Source organism: Catharus ustulatus, chromosome 1 (assembly GCF_009819885.2).
Source record: "Catharus ustulatus isolate bCatUst1 chromosome 1, bCatUst1.pri.v2, whole genome shotgun sequence".
Lineage (NCBI taxonomy): Eukaryota > Metazoa > Chordata > Aves > Passeriformes > Turdidae > Catharus > Catharus ustulatus.
Genome location: NC_046221.1, coordinates 141,290,028 through 141,312,459, shown reverse-complemented (window position 1 = coordinate 141,312,459; position 22,432 = coordinate 141,290,028). Strand labels below are relative to the sequence as shown.

At 38.0% G+C, this 22,432-nt stretch overlaps 1 protein-coding gene across 1 annotated transcript in view; it reads left to right on the top strand.

The window, feature by feature from the left end:
• Positions 1 to 21,544, top strand: part of DPYS (dihydropyrimidinase) — a 30,015-nt gene extending 8,471 nt beyond the window's left edge. The window contains exons 5-10 of the mRNA XM_033066849.1: positions 5,334 to 5,490; positions 6,402 to 6,543; positions 8,390 to 8,532; positions 17,770 to 17,977; positions 19,512 to 19,617; positions 21,458 to 21,544. Of these exons, the coding sequence (XP_032922740.1) occupies positions 5,334 to 5,490; positions 6,402 to 6,543; positions 8,390 to 8,532; positions 17,770 to 17,977; positions 19,512 to 19,586 (725 nt within the window). The 3' untranslated portion in view covers positions 19,587 to 19,617; positions 21,458 to 21,544. The remainder of the gene's footprint in view (positions 1 to 5,333; positions 5,491 to 6,401; positions 6,544 to 8,389; positions 8,533 to 17,769; positions 17,978 to 19,511; positions 19,618 to 21,457) is intronic.
• Positions 21,545 to 22,432: the final 888 nt, after the last annotated feature.

Sequence of the window (22,432 nt, the reverse complement as noted above, 5' to 3'; positions counted from 1 at the left end):
TGTGAACATAAAAGAGCTAAGACAGTGTTTTATAATACACTGTTCAAATAACAAATTTTATGCTGAGTAAATACTCTCAATAATGATTAGGCCTGTGTTGTGAGAATACTCTGCAGTGCCAGTTTGATTACTGAGGATAGATGTATGCTTTTCCAATATGTACTAAGAAAAAAATTAGGACATTGATGCACATTGTGATGCAAATTGTATTTTATAGCTTCCTGGCTGATGCAGTCAGATTCACCAATGCTTGCCTTTGTGCACAGCAACATATAACCTGTCTGCATAATTCATATTGATCTGCATAGAAGTATGCTGTTTAGAAAAAAAGAAATATAAGATTGCTTAAGAAATTTCAAAAGATAGCTAGAGTACCACAAGGTAGTTACAAGAATTTGAGCTTTTAATGAGATTGATCTGTACAAATTTTGGTGATTGTAAAGTCACTATTGTTGGTTTCAGTAGCAGTTATTTTCCACTTTTTAGTAAAGAGTAGCAATAAAAAGCAAGGAGTTCCAGACAAAAAAAAAAAAAAATTCTCAAGCTACTGTATGAATGACATAAATAAAACTCAAATATTTTGATGAAAGACATTCAATTAGGACAGGTTAAAAACCACTCTAACGTGAAAGTTGTGTGAACTCTTGAATACTGGAAGCCTCTCACGCATTTGAAATACTCACTCTAAAACAGTCTATTAATGTTTTCAAGATAATTTCTCCATATCTTGATGCTAGCTTCCTGCTATCCACAATTGTGAAATTTTTCATGTTCCTTTCCAAGCACTTAGCATGAAATAAAAAGTGTGTGTTCATATTAATTCCTGCACATGTCAGAGGAAGACTGATATCCCTTCCAACTCCATCACTGATCTCAGAAGGGGTAAAACAGTGAGTGAAATCTGTTTTCAGGTTGACAGCATGATACCAGAATTGAATTGCAATTATATTGCCTCTCAAATTTTATGGGATAGTGATTTTCCTAGTCAAAAATGTAAATCAGAGCCCAATTCTTCCTTGCCTCTCATTTAGCTATACAAGGTGAGAGCTAATATTAGAGACTGAAGGCCTGACAGAGCTTGCTCAAGACAGAAGGCATAATTCTGTTGACCTCAGTGAGCTCAGACCTTGAAGGTTAAAAACAGTCATATCCACTGTAAAGGAACAGCAGTTCTTATTCTAGATTAAGCAAACTTTAAGAGAATGAGGTGAGCAAAAGTCTTTCCTTCTCTTTCATGCCAGAGTTCACCATCTATGTCTGCTCTGATCTCCAGCAACACCACTCAGGGAAGGAGACCTCCAAATTATAGCTGCATGTCATCTGTAATAGCTGCTGAATATTCAACAGAGAATCCAAAATTCCAATTTGTGACCATGTTGGAGAGGGAGAGGCTAACTCATGCCCCCATCCTGTTCTTTTTGAGGGGCCCTACTAACCTCTTTGTCAAAAACAATGCTTCATCTGTTCTCCACTGAGAGGGTCAAAGACAGCACCTCTCTGTGAGAACTGTCCTTACTTGTCTTGGTGGGCTGTTTCTTCATCCCTGTGCAAAACATGGCCTTGAACCTTTACAGAGTAGGTAGAGGAACTGTATTCTTCTACAGAAGAGCAGTCTGATATATTTGTGTGCATGGCACTCTCATTCCCTTAAGTGGGAAGACACAAGGGATTCTCTTCCTGCTATTATGTAAAATCTTCCCTCCAGCCAGAATACAAGACTGTAGAGCTCTGGTGTCAGGCAGTGCAGCTCCTTCTCCGTACCAGGATTACCTGATGTGAATTTACTGGGGAATATTAATGTGACCATGTCACCCAATCCTGCCACCAGAAATGTTTGTGGAGAGAGCAAGGCTAATAAAATGTGTTTAGGGGTACATGATTTATACTATCTCCCACTAAAAATGCTTTCAATCTAAGCTAAATCTCAGCTAAAAGTGGAGACCATAGAGGCATAGAATGGTTTGGGTTGGGAGGGAGCTTAAAGATCATCCAGTGTGATGATTAAAGATCATGTTCCTTTCCTCATTTAATGTGCTGCTACAACCAGGAAAAGGGGGACTTTGTAGTGGAGACCTGGAGAGCACAGTCTTACAGAATTACTGAAAAAATATTTTTTTACAAAAGTTTCTCCTTTTTAAAAAAATGCATACAAAAATATGTCCTTGACCAGATTCTAAGAAGCTTGCTTAGCCTTACAAGATTGGTTCCTACCAATAGTCTCAGGTTATGTCTCTTCTTAGTGAGAGGAAAAGACATGTCCATGGCTGAGGGAATACAAATTCTCAAGCTGATCCTGAGCACAGGAATGCACCTAAAAATGTCAACTTTTTAGCTATCTCATGCAGGACAGCTCAGGTCCAGACTGTATGTAGCCTAATGGATGCAATGCTATCCCTGATTCAATAAACCCTGCCTTGCAGTTATCCTTTCAGAGCATAGCTTGTGAGTATCTTTGCCCCATATGACCTTATCTAAGTGCTTCTAAAATTTCTACTAGAATAAGAACATACAGACTAGTTTTTCAAATCTGTAAATGTTAGTTCGGGTTAATCAGTATTGCAACTCTTTTTGAGTTCTGGTAGGTGGAAAAAGAAATTGCAATTGAATGCTCTTCTTTTTGATAAAATAATCTATTTAAAAATAGCTCTGACTAGCCAGTTTGGGCATCTGATAAAAAGTCACCAAATACACAGCTATTTACCAGCTGCTCAGAGGTGTCAGGAAGATCAAACAGCAGAACACTTGGTGGTTCCTGGGTTTTATTGAATGCTGGAAAACATAACAATTTGAAAGACATGATTCATTACTGCATTACTTCACTTTTATGCCTATAGGCAGAAACCAATCAAGCTAAAAGAACCTTAGTGCAGAATTTCCTTTTTTACTAGGTTTAAAGAAGAATCTAGATATTATTGTATCCTTCAGCCTGTCTAGTCATGGCCCAAATGAGATGCAAGAAATTGCACATTCAGCAGAACTGTCCAGAGGTAGTCGGTTGAAACTGCAGTGTTCAGACTCAAAATCACTTGAGGGAATAACTTCTACTCCTCCCTACTCATGGGAACAAAGAGACCTGGTTAGTTCAAACTCTGACTGCAGAAATACTGTCATCAGCTATGGTACATGAGTTAGAATCAGTTCAGCATATCCAACTTGGAGCTTGGAAACTTATTTTCATGTTGTGAAACTATGATGAGAAAATTATTTTCTTATTATTTGCTGAAGTATTTATTAAGCAAAAAATTTATTATTTTCCTGCAATTTGAATTTGAATAATTTGTAGCTATGTCCTAATGATTCGTAGCTCAGGTTTACTTTGGATGAAAGCTTTTTTAGCTTGTTTAAATGCAGGAGAGACACAAACCACACTTTCCTCTCCTTTCCCTTTCTGGTGGCTTTGGTCATGAAAAATCTGTCAAAAGACTAATAGGTAAATATGACAGATTGGTTGTATATACCAGACCTTCTCTATATACATCTAGATTTGTGGCAGTCTACCCTCAAATACAGTGTTTGGAGCTGGCCAGGGAAGGCCAAGAATTCCTGCAAGAGTCAGGGAAGACCCTGAATTAAGGTAAATCAGGTTTCATCCTAATTTCATCCGTTCTCTGGGTTTTATCCATGCCTCTTTGTAGGTTTCATCATTCAGCTCTGAATTAAGAAAACACTAATCTGGTCAAACCTCCACATCAGTGAGTGGTCATATCACTTCCATGCATGGTCTCAAAGTCAGTGTTTTTGAGTTCTGAAAATAAGATGCAAAAAAACCAGTAAATTACTGTCAAAGTCATGTTTTCAAGTCTAAAAAATGGTGGTCTCCCTCTGAGCTCAAGTATTAATCTATAACATATCTACATAAATGGGACTGAGAACTTAGAATGCTCCAAGCCAAAGCATCAATATGGGACAAGCACATTGTGCATGTCAGAGACACTGAGGTGATTGTAGGAAATTAATAATGCTAATAGGGAGTCTTTAGGCTCTGGACAAAGTTGTACTAGGTAGTACTTGGAATAAATGTACAATACAGTAGAGACCAAAGCAAACCTTGACAACATGTAGAAATAAAATTGCAAAAGGCCTTTTTACAAATTTAGCAGCAAAGATTTCAGGAATGGCAGTAGTGCAATGAGAAACATATTTTGAAAATAACTAAGCTCCTCAGCAGCTACATGCCAGTGCAGGAGTTACAATCCAGTAGCTCACAGAAGTAGTAGTCTAATGTGCCAAGAGAAATCTGCAAAGCTTTGTTTTCCAGCAGTACCATGACGGCTTGACTTGCACACAGAAAGTCAGAGAAAGGTCTCAGTCTTGTATCACCAAGCAATCTCCAGCTGTGGCCTTGCTGGGGCAATGCAGTGATGGTTCTAATGAAAACTGTGTCTGGAGTGAAATCTGGCATCCAAAGCAAAATACCGACTGACCGCAGGGATCAGGGGAGGGAGAACGCTCTTGCTGGAACCTGGAAGAGCCTTTAACCAGCACCAAGTGGCCTCTGAGTGAGTGTGGAAGGTCCCAGCTCATTCTGTTCTTTAGTGACCACTGCAGTTGGAGGCATTACCACCTGTCAGCTGTAGAGCTGCAGTGTCTGGACCACTCAGGCAGTGAAACATCTTGTTCTGATTAATTCAAACCCATGTTTCCCAGGAGAAAAAAGTAGTTAAAATATGCCAGCTGTGTCCAAAGGCTAACAGCTAGTCTGGGTTGGTGTCCTGTTCTGAGGGAAATAGGATACTGTGCAGCAAAGGATAAAAGATTCAATTTCAGAGATAACTTTTAAAATTAAGTTATTTATAGTTTTTTATTTGGGAAATCTTTCTATACTTTCTGGTTTATGTCTCCTGCCATATTCTTCTTCTGGTATAATTATACCCTGACAATTAAAAGTGCCACCTTGCAAAGTCTGTATGCTGTATATAATAACTTACATTGTTCTGTAGTCAGTAATTTAAGAGCACTAAACAGGTGCTACCAAGTATATGAATCTTAAATATAATTAATGCAACTGAGGACTGCATTCCTTTTGAAATCTCAATCACATTCCTAGTAAACAATGTGTAAAATCCATTATAGTATATCTGTCAACAATTTAATTAAAAAAACTTGCCCAAACAATGTTCTTAGGAGGAAATATATTGGGAAATCACTAGCAGAATATTCAGAACAAAGATGCTGTTATATCTTAATTTATTATGTCCTTCCACATGTTGGTATTTAATTTGAAACTCATTCAAATTTAAATTCATTGCCACCAAAAAGATCCTCAACAGAGAAATACAAGTTATGCATACTTATGTTGTTTGATGATGACATCTTTGCTTTACATTTTTCAGGAAAAGTGGTTTATGGGGAGCCTATTGCTGCAAGTCTTGGTACTGATGGCACCAACTACTGGAATAAAGATTGGGCTCATGCTGCAGCATATGTGATGGGACCCCCACTGAGACCAGATCCATCTACTCCTGGTTTCCTCATGAACTTACTGGCCAAGTAAGCAGATGAGTCAGCAGTGACCACTGATACCCAAATGCACAGTAAATTTTGTCAGGAGTACGTAATAGAAGGCTCATGCTCTGGAGATTTTCTAAGTACAGAATGTTATGTTATCAGAAAGGAGAAGTGGAGGGTGAAATCACAGAAAAAAGTTCCATTTCCATTTTCATATTTTATTTTTCTGAACTCTTATGGTCTTCTGTCCACATACGATTTCATTCAATAAACCTTGCCTTGCTTATACCACAGCAAAAATTGCAACATGACCAGGAAGACAGTAAGGCTGTAAGTCAGTGGGAAATGTGTAAAAGGTGACGTCAGAGCTAGATTTTCTGGGGTTTGTTGTCAGCTGCCTTTTTCACTTGAAATTCAAATGCTGCATAAAAACTAAGCCTACTAACTTCTGAAGGTACTTGTAAGGTACTGATTTAACAAGATGTGTGGCTTGCTGGTATTTCATTACCAGTAAAGGTTAACTCCACCAAAAAGCCTGTAAAGGTATGCCTGAACATAGGCTAACTGTTGTGCAGATCCATACTAATTTCAGAGGTCATATGAATGACACAAACTGAATTTGCCCAAAGTGAGGATGAAACCAAGCTGCTTGCTCTGGGCAAAGTGGACAGTCCTCCATTTGTGGGGCATCTTTGACATATCCAGAGCAAAAGTGTCAGTGCTGGTGCTTGTTTTCTTCTGAGGGGTTTCTGAAGAGGAAACTGCTTCATAGGGCAACTGGCTGTTACTGTGGAGCCAGTCTTGGAGGATGGGACTGAAGGCAGACTGGCAAGGAATATCAGTTTTTGTCCTGAAGGATGGATGTCTTGATCTACCCAACATTACAACAGATTTTCCTCTGTGGTACTGTCTGGTACATACTCTGATTCATAATGAACTTTGCTTCTCTGCAGTGGTGACCTATCTGTGACAGGGACTGACAATTGCACCTTTGACATATGCCAGAAAGCTCTGGGCAAAGATGACTTCACAAAAATCCCTAATGGAGTGAATGGTGTGGAGGATAGGATGTCAGTCATATGGGAAAAGGGCGTTGTAAGTATATCAAAATGTCCAAACATAGAGGTAATTGATTTCTCCAACAAAACATAATCTCTCAGCAGGTATTAACTCTTCAGTTTTATCAAGTGTGTTTATCATAGGATAACTAGTTCATTTAAAAACTGTAGCACTCCTTATTAGCTCACACTTCAGGCTCCTGGAAGATGGAAGAAGATTGTTGGTGCTTAAAACATTTCACTAAAGAATAATTTCTATTGTTTAGCAGTAAGGGATTGCTATTTTTTCAGTGGTACTGCAAGTATATTTCCTTGAAGCATTTTTTTCAGGTAATGAAATTGAAATAAAAGGGAAGAGGTGCCTACATTTTAAATTCTATCAGCTGTGTATTTTTTCCTCTTTTATCTCTCTTCAACTCAGCCATTGGAGGAGTTTGCACAGTGGTGTGCCTGTCAACTTCTAATTTATGTTTTAAGAAATGCTTCTGTAATATGTGGTTCAGTGATGTGATAAGATGAAATTAGTGCCTTCAAGTCCCACTGACTTCAGAGTCTCAGTACCAACACAAGAATGGTCAGCGCTTCTCAGATAATGTCTGATGAGGAGGGAGGTAACGAAATCTCTTGAGGAATCTGAGACATGTCAGGTGCTATGATTGCTCTGGCTAGTGGAAAACTGTTACTTTTTGGAAGCTCTAGCTCTATTTAAGTTCTCTTGCAGTAGTGAAGTCACGTTGATAATGCTCTGTGAAGCATATTCATTTGCTGCAGTATAATTACCTACCTCACACACTTGGTAAGAATGTGGTTCATGTTGTCTCTTGTTCATCTGTATTTGGGATTCAGCTCCAGTTGGTATGTACAAAACACACACACTTGTGCCTATACTCACCTGTGGCACAGCTCTAGTGAGATTTCTCATGCTATAAACAGAAATCTGGCTTGTTTGTATGAAACTGAGACATGAATGTGTTCAGCAGTGCTGCTTTTGAACAGTGCATCCTGTTGGGCAAGTTAATTTTTTAAAGTTCTTTTATTGATAATATCCTCCCTTTTTTCACTTGTAAAATATTACACAGCTATGTGAGTTTGTCTGAACATCTTCCCTCCCTTCCCACACACCATTACTTAGAAGAGCAGTGTTCACCATTTTCATTATACTTTTCTTCTCAGATGACTGCTCACAGGCCACCATAAACAGCTTTTATTACATTCTGATTCCTAGACTGACCTATGCATAATATTACTGCCAGAGTAGGTGGCTTTCCAAGCAAACAACACTCAAGGAACCTGGATTGAATTAGTTACACAGCACTGGACAGTCCCAAGATACATGTATATCCACTATTATTTGCTTTTTTGCTGAAATGTCACATCAGCAAATCTAGTTTTTATACTTCTTGACTGCAGCATTTACTGATCACTGCTATACTCTGTGTCATTGCTAAAGAAATTTGCAAATCAGTTTTCCTATATTGCATATTGTACCTTGCTTTGCCATTATCACCTTCTAGGTTCCCTTTAATATTGTATCATCATTTTCCAAAACCAAGATGTTTTGTTTCCTGAGGAAACTGCTGAGCAGGACTAAGACAGACTTGATTTCAGTTGATATGAGGCTGGATCCACAGAGTGTTTGGTTTAAAGTTGTCTTTTTTTTCTCTTTGCTGTGGGATAAAGTAAGATAAAGTTACTGTATTTAAGGAAAATACATTGTATTATGGGCACCTGACACAAATAGTTAGTTTTCCTTCTAAACTCTTCAGTATGACATTTTTAAAAATTGACATGATGTCATTCATCCTAGTTTTTCAACCAGAAAAGCAAATTTTCATTCCTTATTCAGAAAAGTAATGAGTTCGCATTTGTGTATTCTTTTGCAGCACAGTGGAAAAATGGATGAAAACAGATTTGTAGCTGTTACCAGCACAAATGCAGCAAAAATCTTTAACCTTTACCCAAAGAAGGGCAGAATTGCTGTGGGCTCTGATGCTGACATTGTAATTTGGGATCCTAAAGCTACAAGGTATGTATGGGAAGTTATTTCCACGCCCCCCCTCCCCACCCAGTCTTTCTACAGGAAAAAGCATCACAAAGCCTTTGTACAACAAAAAGCCTATGGTGGTTTTAAACAGCACCTCATGTGAATTAATTGAATCCACAATAGTGCATGTAAAAAGAGATCTTTGATCTCTAGATGGATTAAAAAGCATTCTCTCTGATTGCTGATCAAGTGCAAAATTAAAAAGTCTGTATATTATGCAACCAGGGCTTGGTATCCTAAGAGTAAAAGTAACTCCTCTGGGATTTTAGAGCTGAAGTATGTTTGAATTCCTCCACTGCAAAGGACAGGGTGAAGAGCCTGCTGCAGCATGGCCCATTACAAACTTGTGTTTTGAACTTAGAGCCACTTCAAACACATTCAAAGGTGGACTGAACTTACTTCTGAAGCTCAATCTGCTCATGCTTATGCTTTTATTTACGGAGTTTTCTGATTGTGTGCACAGTAATTCTGCTAGAATAGAGCTTGTCACACCAACAGATGCACAGAGTGTCCTGATGTCTCATCCTTCATGACGTGATATCATGGTACATTTTTGCTAGAAAGGGCATGAAGTGTCTTTCTAGGATACTCAACTCACACAGTATACTGTGCATTACAGCTGATTCCTGTCCTCAGGTGTATTCACATAGTGAATGACATAGTGACAACTCCATAGTCAGGACTCTATAAATATTTCAGGAACTATGTCTTGAGTTTTGCTCTGGCTCTTGTGCCCATCCTGGTCTTGTTCAAACTGCCTGGAAATGGCAGCTGTCTGTCACAGAGCCAGATCACCTGTGGAGTTGTGGGATGCCTACGAGCTCTGTGAGTGCATCTCCACTGTCCCAGTACTGCTCAGGGTAATTTAAGTTTGCAAGAACTTTAACAGCCAAGCCCTACCTCTGGCCACCCATGCACACAGCAGCAGCAGGTCAGGAAGTGCTGGGGTGGTGGTTTTCTTCATGGGCTCAGCTCTAGTGAGCAGTGTGACCATATAACTGTGTTTTCAACCTTTGATTTTTGGAAAGAAAAGAGTTGAATACTCTGCTCATAGTGTAGGAAAGTTCTGAAAGTAACTGGACATGTCTGATTTTTGGCCAAATAGATAACATGTTCCACCCCCTCTGCCCAGTCCTAGATTTAGCTTACACAACAGAAGTATTTTGACCGATATTTTGTGTATTTTTTAATTTTTGATATGCAATTTTCACTCATTTCAGTATATTAATGAGTACTAAAAACTTGCAAAAGTGTGAAGTCTTCTGTGTTTTAAGCTACAACATTTGAGGATATTCAGAAGTCCCACAAAAAAAACTGACAGCACCAGCAAAAGAAGTTTCAGGAGTGTCAACAACCCAAATAAATATAGAGGCCTGCCCAGTGCTGGGTCAGGGAGATTTGTGCATTATGCCTTCTGGCATGTTGAGCAAGCAAATTTAGAGATACCAGCACTGAGCTATTTCAGGACAGTGAAGCTATGAACTCTGATTTAAAAAACCCTGAAGGATTGTTTTCTGAACTCTCTTCTGCTCTGCCTGGGGACAAATGAATCCAGAAGGACAGCAGAGTTCTGACAATGTTCTCAAGGTGCTTTGTCAGCTCTTGTAATTATCTTTTTGCCTCTCAAACATTCCTTCTGCCTCCCTTCACTCTCTCCTGAGTGCTCTAATTGTCTTTTCAACCACTGCAGCTGTGAAGGGGCAGTTTTTCCTTAAGCATTTTTTAAGCATTTAAACTGTATTTTCTTACTGAACAAGCTTATTTTAAGTTTAGCCAATATTTTTCTTCCTGATCTGGTACTGTTCCCATTGTGTATCCATTTGCTGGGAACAGTCTCTCTGCAGGTAGAAGTTTGTGAACTATATGAGAAAGTATAAATAAATCTCACTGGAACGTGCCTATTAATTTCACTACAAATCCTGAAGAGGGCATAAACAGCCCAGAAGAAAAAAGGGATCTAGCTAATGTATTTCAGCCATTTAAGATGTTACACAAGGCACATCCTTGTGTACTTTGTTAATTCTGGGGAGTGATTTTCAGTTTCACAATAGGCTTGTTCCTATTTCTTGCTAAGTTCTTCCTCTTTTGTGCATGACTTTTTTTCTTGTTTGCAACCTTAAGTCTTGCGAGAGGAAAATGCAACTTTCCAATTCCGGTTTGAGGTTGTTTTGCTGTAATCTTTAAATTCTGATTGATACCAGCCTAACAAGTTAGACAATTGCTGAAGTATTGCTGTGGGGAATTGATCTTATCACAATCTGTCAGAGGAAGTCTATACCAAAGATTCTAGAGTAATTTAGAAAGGTAGTCCAGCTCTTTAATACAAAAACTTATATCCCTACAAAATCAGCTGCATTTCCCCGCCCACATCATTGCACAACAGCATGTTGGGTGCTATCTGAGCATACAGGATTTTCTCCTTCTAGGTTACAAAACCCTAGGGAATTCAACGTGATGGCTGTGCAAGCTGGGAGCAATTGCAATTTAAGGTTCTGCTTCCAGCACTCTGCTGCTCTAGCTGAGGCTTTCTTTTTAAGTTTCAGCTTCATTGACTGGCCTATATCTGTAGCATTTTCTGGTAATTTCTGCAGAAAATACTATGTCGACAATTATCACATTTGCTACTGTGTTTAAAAGCATCTTTAGCAGGTGTTTTTAGCAGGTCTGAATGACAGCAAGCATTATTGGGAAGAAATATTAAATGTACGATTGGTTAAAAACTGCCTTTCAAAAAATGCATTGTAAGTCCTGCCAAAGCAGGTCTTGTTATCTTCCTTATACTTATCCCATTCATTAAAGGGCTGGAAAATAAAAAAGAGATCTGTTGGTTTGTTGCAAGCCATGTGCTACCAAATATCATATTGCAGACCTCAACACCCTCAGCATCCCAAGTACAGTCTGTGCAAACAGGATTGTTCTGTGAAAACTCCTTGGGAAAATGCACGTAGGCAGCAAATATATACTCACTGTACCATCTTATTTTAATCTGTGCTTTGATCAAGACTGTTCACTGACTTCTTTCAGCTGCACACAAATAATGAAAAGGCCCCAAGCCTGTGAAACAAAAGCAACTGTAAAGACTTATTCAGGAGGAGAAGGCAGAGTAAGTAAGGGAAAGGGAATTTCACCTGTCAGCAAGTCAGTGTCCTCTATAGCTGATGCCTTTAGCTATTTGAAAGCAAGCAAGAGTATAGAATCTCTAGGGTTTGTTTCAGAAATGCTCAGCAAGGAATCTAAACACTGCAGTACTCAATTCAGGCAGTGAAAAGAGATGAGCATCCCTTGTAAAGTAGATGCAGAAGGTCCTAAAGATCTTGTAAAGAGGCATTCGGCTCCCAGCAGATATTAGGGCTCAATTAATTCACTGTAGCCCATCGGAGCCTTGCAAGTAAACTCTAGGTCAGGTCCCAAAGGCAAATTCAAACACCCGTAAGGACAAAAAACCTGTCTCAAATAGAGTTTAACTTTCTAAGTCCAACCACTTCTTTATAACAACATGCAAATTGGGAAGCCACACTCCCCAGGGTTTTCCCATCATTAAATATAGCTGAGAAGTTAGATACTTCTGATTGCAAAGGCAGAGCTGGCTGTGCAGGTAGCACCATCCTCTTTGGGCTTTGCTGGAGGGGCCCACTCCTCTGGCAGGCCCAGTGTGTGCCCCACATGTGCTGGTGCATTTTAAGGAAAACAGTCACTGGATGTGAATTAGCGAAATGTCAGAGTTCCCCTGTCTGCTGGCATATGTTTGCTCAATGTCTTTGCTTGCATGTAGATATGTTCATGGCTAAATCTTCTGCATTTGTCAGAACCAAAATCTGTAGCCTATGTCTGTCTCATTTGTAGTCAAGTCTTCAGCCTCAGAGGCTTAAGCGGGGAGGATACAATGTTTAAGCCCTCTGCCAAATAACTGCCTGTAATTTTTAGTAACATAAGAGAGGAAGAAACCAAGATGTTAGCAGAAGATTAGAATAAATAATACTGCAACTGTCTTACTGTTTTGATGAATAGCATAATTTTGAATACTGAATGTATGGATGACTGCATCTAGTCACAATGAGACAAAATGAAGTAACGTGACATACAAATATCTTTGCATAGGACAAGTATTTTCAGTTTTTATCTCAACAAACATATCTATGCTTCAGTCAGAGTTTGAAATATAAACAGTGAGTTACATTTTCAATAGCTCCATGTTCGTTTGCACAAGTGAAGTGGTGTGCATGCATGGATGTGCACTAATCCACCAGAATCCTGCCAAAGATGTCTTATGTCAAATTAAGAAAATGGTGAGAAGGAAAAAATAGACTTAAATTAAAATATAGGAAATTCCATTTCAACATAATAAATAATATTGTTTTTATGTGATGGTGATCAAACACGGCACAGAATGCCTATGGAGATTGTGGATTCTTTGGAGGCACTTAAAACCCGATTTAACATGGCCCTGAGAAGCCTGCTTTGACTGACCCGGATCAGAACAGAGGGCTTGGAATAGATGATCTCCAGAGATGCTTTCCAACCCCAGTGACACTCTGGTTCTATGAACTGTAACAAGATAAGCCTCTCTGAGAGTGCGTGATGTACGTTTCCCTAGTAACTTGCTGTCTCCAAAATGTCACTTGGTCTCTTTAGAGAAGTGAATCTCAGAAATGTTACCCAAAAAATTAAATCATTCTTTATTTTCACCTTACATAATTTTGACTTTTTTCCCCCTTGTAAGCACTTCAAGACCTTCTCTAGTAATGACTAGAGAAGAGACTAGACTAGAATAGACTAATCTGTGTTCCTCTCTTTTTGTATACTTTTCTGCAAGCTAATTTTTCATTACCATTTTTCTCCTGCCCACAGTTTTTCACAAATGTTCACTTCCATCCTGTATCAGCTCAGAACAATTGGTAGGACCAGACTGGATAATATTGTTGACAAATGAGCTACTTACTATAACAACAAAAATTATTTTGTTGTCATTCTCTATGCCCCTCAAAATCACAAATTCTAGGAGATACGATTGCATGAAAAAAAGATCCCATTACTTCAGGTAAGTCACTTTGATCTGAAGTTCCCAGACATAACTGCCTGCCTCTTCTTGCATCTCTTTTTATCTACAGATCTTTTCAATGCATATGACTACTCAAAAGTAATGTTTATTGACAATGTTTTTTAAGAGACTAGGAACACAACTTTACAAATAGTTGCCTGCATATATTTGCATATGGAGTTATTGCAATTCCTTAATATAAAGTAGGCCATGAGGTTTTTAATCCACATTATAGGCTTATAGCTAGCATTTTTTCAAACAGATTTTAAGACTTTCCTATTTTTCCTCTATTTTATTTTTCCTGTTCTTTGCTTTTCTTTTTAATAAAATTCTTAATCATCATTATAAATGAGTAGTGACTCAGAAAACACAGAAAGGTGAAAGATTTATTTTTTTCTAGATTTTAGAAAAGCAGGTTAACAAAATGTAGAGTTCAAAGGCTTCTGAAAGTGATGAGAAGAGGTAACTCGCAAAGTTTGATACTGTCCTCAGCAAAGTGGCAATTGTCACCTACCCCAGCTCTGAAAAGCTCAGAGATACTGCACTATAAGCATTGAGAGAAGTTACAGCTCAAATACTCACTCCTACATAATCTTGTTTTCTTTGGCAGCTGTCAACAAAGCAGCTGTTTTCAATGATAGACTTTGTTACTATGTTTTAAATTAGGTAAATTGATTATAGAATAGGTTTCCTCCCTTGACTGAGATGTTGAACAGCTATTCTTGCCTAAGGGCTGTTGTCTACAGCATTCCTTCATAATCCTGTATCTGAAATTTTAAAATAAATCTGGGTGAAGTATGTAGCTATTTCCATTGAGTGTAATTAAATTGTTCATTTGCTTGCTTATGTGACCTTGAAAATTAAAGGGACAATCCATATGGTAGTCAAAGTTTTGGTTCTAGAGCTGATGTAGCTTCATGTCCTATGCAGTACCAAAGGTATAAGATCACTGTAATGTCTAATGGTTTCCCTTCATCCAAGTCCTCCTCCTGCCCAACTGTAATTCACTGTTTATATTTCAAACTCTGACTGAAGCATAGATATGTTTGTTGAGATAAAAACTGATCCCTCTAACTCCTTAACAAAGTTTTAGGTTATAAATTGAGCTGACTACCTGTATAGTTGTGAATTTCACCCTATATGTTGCTGCATTAGTCTAAGCTGCTGCTCTGCTCTGCTGTTCCAAGTTTCAAGCTGCAGTCTGCAGTTTATTTAGTTACAATACTCTAGGAGTGGCTGTAAAGTCCTTTCTCACATACGGCATAAATAAATACCATACTACTAGTCACTGAATCACCGAGTTCACACAGTTACAGCAAATCTCAGTTGTTCTTAGACTAAATTAATCTGAATCTAAATTAGTTGGATGGAAGTATGGTGGTGAAAAAAGACAATTTCAGGAGCAAGTCTTCCTCTTTGGTACAAGAGGAATGGCAATGTGTACATTAATAGCTTCAAATCACTTTGCAAGCCAGGTGTATCAAAAGCAGCTGAAGTCAACTGCATGGAAACACTGATGTGAGTAAGAACAACATAGGACTTGATGTCTTTAGAACACCATCTCCGTAGAAGAGAATGTTCTTTTAAATGTTGAAGTAATTGTTCTGATCTCAGTCTCCATTTGAGAAAGGGTTGTCTGAAAGAAGAGCCACTGCAATTTATAATTAGAATTAGAAAATTTTACAAGTTTTATTTAAAAAATACAATACATATTTTGAAACCTGGACTCAGAATCTGTTCTCATCATGAGTAACCCCTTATGTCAGGCTTGCTGGAGACAGCTGTTAAGTTGCACTCTACTGTGGTGGCAGTCTTGGTTTCTTGGATTATTAGTAGGTTACAACAGTTTTGCCATTAGCTGAGACCAAACATCAGAGCTTTGCTAAACTGCCTGCTACTGAAATTGGTGACACAGCTGTAAAGAGTCTGTTGCATAAGGTTGCTGAATTGTGAGCTTCAGACCCGAACATACCATCTAGTTTTATTCGGTTACTTTGCTTGCTATCCAAAACTTATACTGACATTGATAATGTCAAAGGGTTAAATCATGGGCAAATTTTGGTGATTTCCTTCAGGGAAAATGAACTTCACCTTTAGAAAGAGCAGCGTGATCTACAGCTTGTTTCAACAGAAGAGTTATAAATTAATTCTGTAGAGGTTTGTTGTTGAGGCAAGCTCTGGAAATGTGTTTTGTCCAATTTCAAGGTTTCGCTGTACAAATGGATATTACTTTTAAATGTGCCAACTTCCATTCATTTTGTATCTTTAAATAAAGGACATACTTACCTCTGAGGCATGCTTACCTCTAGTGATCCTGTTCTAGCAAATTTAAACAGCTCACATGTTGATGAAGGATCTTGATTGTTTTTCTGTTTCCTCAAATTGCCTTCTCCATTTTTCTTTTCATATCCTGGTGCTATTGTGCAAGTAGATAGGATATATGCACAGAGAATGCTAAAGATTATTATATTACAGTTGTTCTTACTGTTCTAGCAATTGGACCCACAAGAGTAATGCAATAAGCTAGAGGAACATGTTCACAAACTCCTTATAGGGCCATTACAACAACCACGTATAGATGTGTTTGACAGCATTCAATAGGACCAGTGAAAACAAGAGAGGTTTGATTTTTTCCCAGTGTGAACCTACAAGGTGATGCTGATATTGGTGACCAGGCGTGTGTAAGTTTTCTATCCAAGGTGTGTTGTAAAAGGCAAAATTTTTATTCCTATGGGTAGACTGACATAGATGGTATTTACATTTATATGTGAAACTAAATATAGCCTTGGAAGTGTCAATTACCACCAAGATTTAAATGTAGCCCAAGCAAAACCAATTGCTTTTAGTTCAACAGAATGATATGAAAGGAAACTAAGTATCATTCCATGATTTTTTTGTCTTTATAAGTAATAATTTCAAATATTTAATATAATTGATTTTGAAAATGGCTATACTTCAAGGTACAGATTTTTTGTGGCTTTCTCATTTTGTTAAGGATATTGACTGAAGCTTAAAAAAAATTATTCTCCAAACTGATCAATATTTTAATCTATTAATATTTCACATTGCTTTTGACTTTAATAATTCCTTTGCAAAAAGATGTAGTCTCTGGAATAATATGAATGCACATATATGCATTATAATATATGCATGGTAAATTTTTGATTGTGTGAGCACCCACCCTGGAAAAAGCCCAACTAGTAGGCAAAAGCATGAAGCTTCTTTCTTTTCAGAAATTATAAATGACAATAAAAATATAAACTCTGTAAATAATATATAATCTGTAGCTTGGATAAAGGAAGTTAATAAAATAATTAACTGAAATTCAAAATCTGTAGGTAAGTATATAGTAAGTAGCATACTAGGGAAAAGAGACAATGAAGGAAGTATACACAGCCTGGACTTCCAGATATTAATGTCATCCTCAGCATTGGTTCTGCCTTCGAAATAGCCAGTTAGGGTTGGAAAAACTGCCTAGAAAAATGGAAATCATATACAATGAGTTCTATATGTACACAAAAGCAATAATACCATCATTCAAATGGGTACTGTTGAAGTCTGAAATTATAATTTACTTAATACCCTTGAGGAGAGGTGTGTAGAAGTGTGATGTCATTATTATTTAGCAGCTTTAAGATATTTGGGCTGTCAGTCATTGAATCAATTGAGCTCACACTATGCATTACCAAAAATCATTACCATCTACTGACTTTCCAGTGTAATGGTCTTTGTGCTATTTGTGAGACTCAGTCTTTGAAAACATTGCAGACATGCTTTTCAAACTTGAAATTGCAAGTCATTCCAGCTAAAAGGTCAGAGCTTTTTCTGATCGAATTGTGCATAGATATTTGCTTGACAAGGCAAAATGAAATCATGTTATCCAAAGAAAATATTACAACCTGGTCTTTTTTCCACTAATCTCTTTTGTAGTGGAAAATTTTGCATTTAAAGGCTGCTGAGTTCCGTCCTTTTGACTCCCTCTTCATTCTTTTGAAATGCAATTACTGTTCAATGAAATGTTATTGCGCTATCCTATTTTTACAGCTGCTCTATGATGTACTGTAAAGTGTTGTAGTTAAATAATGTTGCTATGTTTTCTTCCTATATCAATTTATCAAATTTTTTTAATGAAGTCAAATACAAGAATCATAGTAATTTTGTGTGTTGTTTTGCAAACACAGGACAATATCTGCAAAGACACATCACCAGGCAAATAACTTCAATATATTTGAAGGAATGGTCTGCCATGGGGTTCCAGTTGTGACAGTTTCAAGAGGCAAAGTGGTTTATGAAGGTGGAGTTTTCAATGTCACAGCAGGAGAAGGCAAATATGTCTCCCGTCCACCGTTCCCTCCATATGTCTACAAACGAGTCAGGCAGCGGGAACAGGTTAATTAAACTAATAAATCTCTGTAATGCCTTGTACAACATGAGGATAACTAGCTCTTGGGAAGAGAAGTTTGGGGATTCAGTGGTAATTTTCCTTACTAATCAAAATATGCCAAGGTGGGAGGAAAGGAAACGAAGGACTCAAATTTTATTGCTCTTTATCTTACAGAAAAATATCACAGACTAGCTCCTGCTCTTGCAGTAATCTGTACAGCTCATGAACTAAGCCTCAGTGTTTTTAAAAAGAAACATGTCCTACTGCAATAAAAGTGGACAAAGTTTTGCTTCTGAATAATCTATCTGCTACATTTCGTTACTGATTTCACTGAAAATCAGAGAGCCTAAACTTCACATGCAGGAAGAAATATTGCACCAAGAAAGAAATTTTTAAAAATTAATAATTCTGTCATGGATCAGATATTTTGACCTAAACCATGAAAAGTGTTGAACATTTTGCTGTGCTCCAGCAAGAATGTGTTAAAACCTGAACATGTGCAAAGGGCAATGCTGGGCCAAGCAAGATAGCTGTGTTCAAGCTTTTGTTCTCTTCTGTTTTTTAAACAGAAATATTTCAAATACGTAAAGATTGGATTTTCAGTGCCTATTTACTGTGCAAGCATTCATAATGCTTTTGCATCCTTAGTGTACTGTGAATAGGATTTTCAAAAGCACACTGAGTAAGTACATTTAAAAATCACCACCTGAATCAGTGAGATTCACTGCAGGATCTAAAAGCTGTATCAGGCTATCCATGTGAAATGAGCCTCAGTGAAATGCCCCCAAGATAATTCTGTATATTTCTTTCTGCTGTTGTCTTGATGGACTGAGAAGGGCATGTAAAATTGGCTGAATGATGCTTTCCTCCAAAGACCAAAATTTCACAGGATGTAGTGAGCTGCCTGCATATTCATACACATAATACAATATCAAAACTAAACTAATCTGAAATTTATAAGAAATTTAATAATTACACAATTCTGAAAGACTTCCAGGAACATAGTGCTTTCCATTTCCCATCAAAGCTAGAGAGAATTTTCCCTTAACCTAAATATCAATTGCAGCATGTCCTCAGAAGTGATTTTTCAACCGGCTCAGCCTCCTGTAACCAGCAGGCGGAATAGTAAGTGATAGATACCCACACAAGGCAGAATTTGCTTTGTTTCATTGATATTTATTTACCTCTCTTACCTGATGTATGAAAAACATCACTGGAAAATGTCAGTACTCTTCAAAATAGAAGAATCTATAAAATTAGGTGGAACATGTTTTTGTTTCTTTAAAAAATTGATTTAGAATTGGATTGTTACAGTGTCGAACAGATTTAGCCTCCCAGCTCCTGATGAAAGCTGAGAACTGAACATTTTAATCCCAGTGCAAGGGATCTTTTCCAGAGGGAAGTTAGATGAAAGTATTGGGATGCAATTCATAGAAAGATGGATTATCACAGGGTTTCTATTTCCAATTAACAATTTTATCCAATTAGCAATTGCAAGAGAAGACAAAATAATGAAAGATTTAAAACATTTTATTGCAGGTATGTCAACCTGTTCCTGTCAAGAGGGCACCATATACAGGCACAGTCTCAGGAGCATCCATCATGAGAAAATAACAGGCTCATTCCCCAGTTTTGGCTGTTGCAGGTAACCATCTCTTGCTTAGTACAAACTACTTAATGCTTCTTTGAAATTTCAAGAAAACAAAAGGGCAGCAGGCTGCCTATCTGGTGACAGGCTTGCCTGAAATAAGCCCTCTCAGAAGCTGAGTTGTCTTGGTATCTGTAAATTCAACAAAAAATGTGGCAGCCCAGGCATGGAGAACCTCATTTTGATTGGAACCTTATTTTAAAAGTTCAGTTGAAAGAACCTGATGAAGTTTAGCTGCTAGATTGAAACATGGGTTTGAAGACCCATGAAAAACCTGAGTTCAGTTAGCAATAGGAGTAACAAATGAAGAATGACTGCTTGACTTGCAAATTTACAGAAAGAAAAACAAAATCATGAACGAAAACAGCTTGATGGGAAAAATTAAAATTTTTAGTGTCCCTGTGTTTCAGACAATAACCATCCCCCCAAAAAAGTGTGCTGTTTGGGTTAAGCTGACAGATTTGTTTTGCAAAACCAAGAGCTGTCTTCATGAAAAGAGAATGCTCCAGGGAGACCTTAGAGCAGCCTTTCAGTACCTAAAGGAAGCCCATAAGAGAGCTGCAGAGGGATTTTTTAAAAAGGGCACGGAGTAGTAGGACAAGGTAGAATGGCTTTACCCTGAAACAGATTTTAGATTTAGAAATTAGGAAGAAATTCTTCACTATGAAGTTGGTAAGGAACTAGAACAGGTTACCCAGAGAATTTGTGGATGCCCCATCCCCGGAAGTGTTCAAGGACACTGTTCAAGTTGGATGGGGATCTGAGCAGCCTGGTCTAATGGAAGGCATCCCTGCCCATGGCAGAGGGATTGGAATCAGATGATCTTTAAGGTCCCTTCCAACCCATGCCATTCTGTGATTCCACAAATAAAGGTGCTCCAGGCAGTGCCAGCGGTGTTTGAATTAGTATGAGCTCATCATTGCTAACAGGAATAACACCTAGCATCCCCCCTTCCCTCCTCTCCAATGTTCACAGTGTGTAACTTGGTCATTGACAGTCCTTGTACATGCCCTGCTGCTTGGCAGATCTTTTTGTGAGCAGGAATCAATTAGCTTTGTTTTCTGGGTTAGTTTTCTGTTGCCTTGGTGAGTTGAAGTGCCTCTGGTAAGAACCAAGCAAAGATCAACGCAGTGCAGCATATGAGTGGGGTGAGACAGCTGAGGACAAGGACTAGTGAAAACACCTCACTCTCTGTTTAACAGGCAGAGGAAATGCTTTAGGAAAAGGTAAAAACTAGGCAAGTCCTTCAGCAAGCACTGTGGAGCCATGCTGCTGCTGCTGTGTGCCAACAGCAGCTGAAATGTTGTCTGCTACAGCAGAGTTGATTAATATGGGTTGGGGGAACAGTGAGTGACAGGAAGCATGCCAAAATCCAAGCTGCAGTTTTGGGTGCATATGTGTACCAAAAATGAGATCAGCTAGTTTGAGAAATTATTTCCCAATAGATGAGCAGAAAGCTCCAGTTTGCACCTCACATAAAATGAGTTCTTAGTGCTAATTAATATGGGACAGGAACAAACCTGCTATGGTAGGAGGGTAAAATTAGATTTTCCACGTTTCATGATATCACTCCTTTAAAGCTACCTTAGATTGAACCTCATCCAGGGCATCAGTAGCAGCAACAGAGTGCAGCATCCTATTTGCTTTTCTTTGTCCTAAGGGAAAAGCTTTTCTAATAGAGAGGACTAAAGGCTAAAGCTTCAGTGGAGTGGGGGAGCAATAATCATTCTTTCTAGCTCCTAGCGCTCCTTCTCCATTATTACCTCTGAGTGACAAATTGCAAAGAAGAGATTTTCTTTTGAAAGATGATATCGTATTGTCTTTTTCTTCACTGTAGATAAAAGCAAATGAAAATGACCTTGCTGCCCCCACCAGCAGTTCCTTCTGGTCCCAGCAATCAATCCACAATCAACTTCTCAAGAACCAACATGAAACAATAGTAAACAATAAGCATTATATTTGGCTTCCTACATAAAATTGTCATTGAAATTTATCTTTGAAAAGACTTTTGTTGTAAGATTGGGAAAATTATTTTTAGAAAATGGAGCAATAATAAAAAACCCCTAAAATTATAATGTGGTAACAGCTTTGTACATTCTTAAAAGTATGTAAGTTTTGGGATGGTATTTCTTAATGTTTATCTTTAGAAAGTATCAGCTGCTCAATAAAGTAAAAGCAATGAACAATGGTGTTTAAGAACATTTTTTAAACTCCTGCTCTGTTTGGTCCCAGGAGATGAATCTTTATTTTCTAATTTTATATGTTAGGAAGATCTCTGTTGTGCTTGGCAATGCAGAGAATTCTGAGAGCAGATGATTAATTTTATTTTTTAAATTTTCCCTATCTGGAAGAGGTCAGTACAGAAATATGACAGTTCAGGAGAACACTCACTATATCAGAGCTGCTTCCACGTCTCCATTTCCCTGTCTTTAAAGAATTTTATATATTGGTCCCTGCCAACTGCACCACCAAGCTTTTTTGGGTAGGTTCAACTATTTCCTCTGCTACACCTTAGGCAAACATATGCCAGCCATACTCATGAACTTGCCTACAGTGATAATTTGTGTTCTGGCTGTAATGGAGAGGCACACACCCACCACCTGAAAGCTTATGAAGTGAGATCACCAGAGTAAAACCATAATCCATTAATGTCAAAAAAACCTTTATAGCTGAAGATGTGAGGTTTTTCCCAATGTAACTAATACTTTGGTTTTGGTAGGGTGGGATTTCTGATTTAAAAAAAAAAACCAAAACACTTTTTCTCAATATATCTAATTTCCATTTTCAGAGGTTGTTGTACTTTCAGAATGTT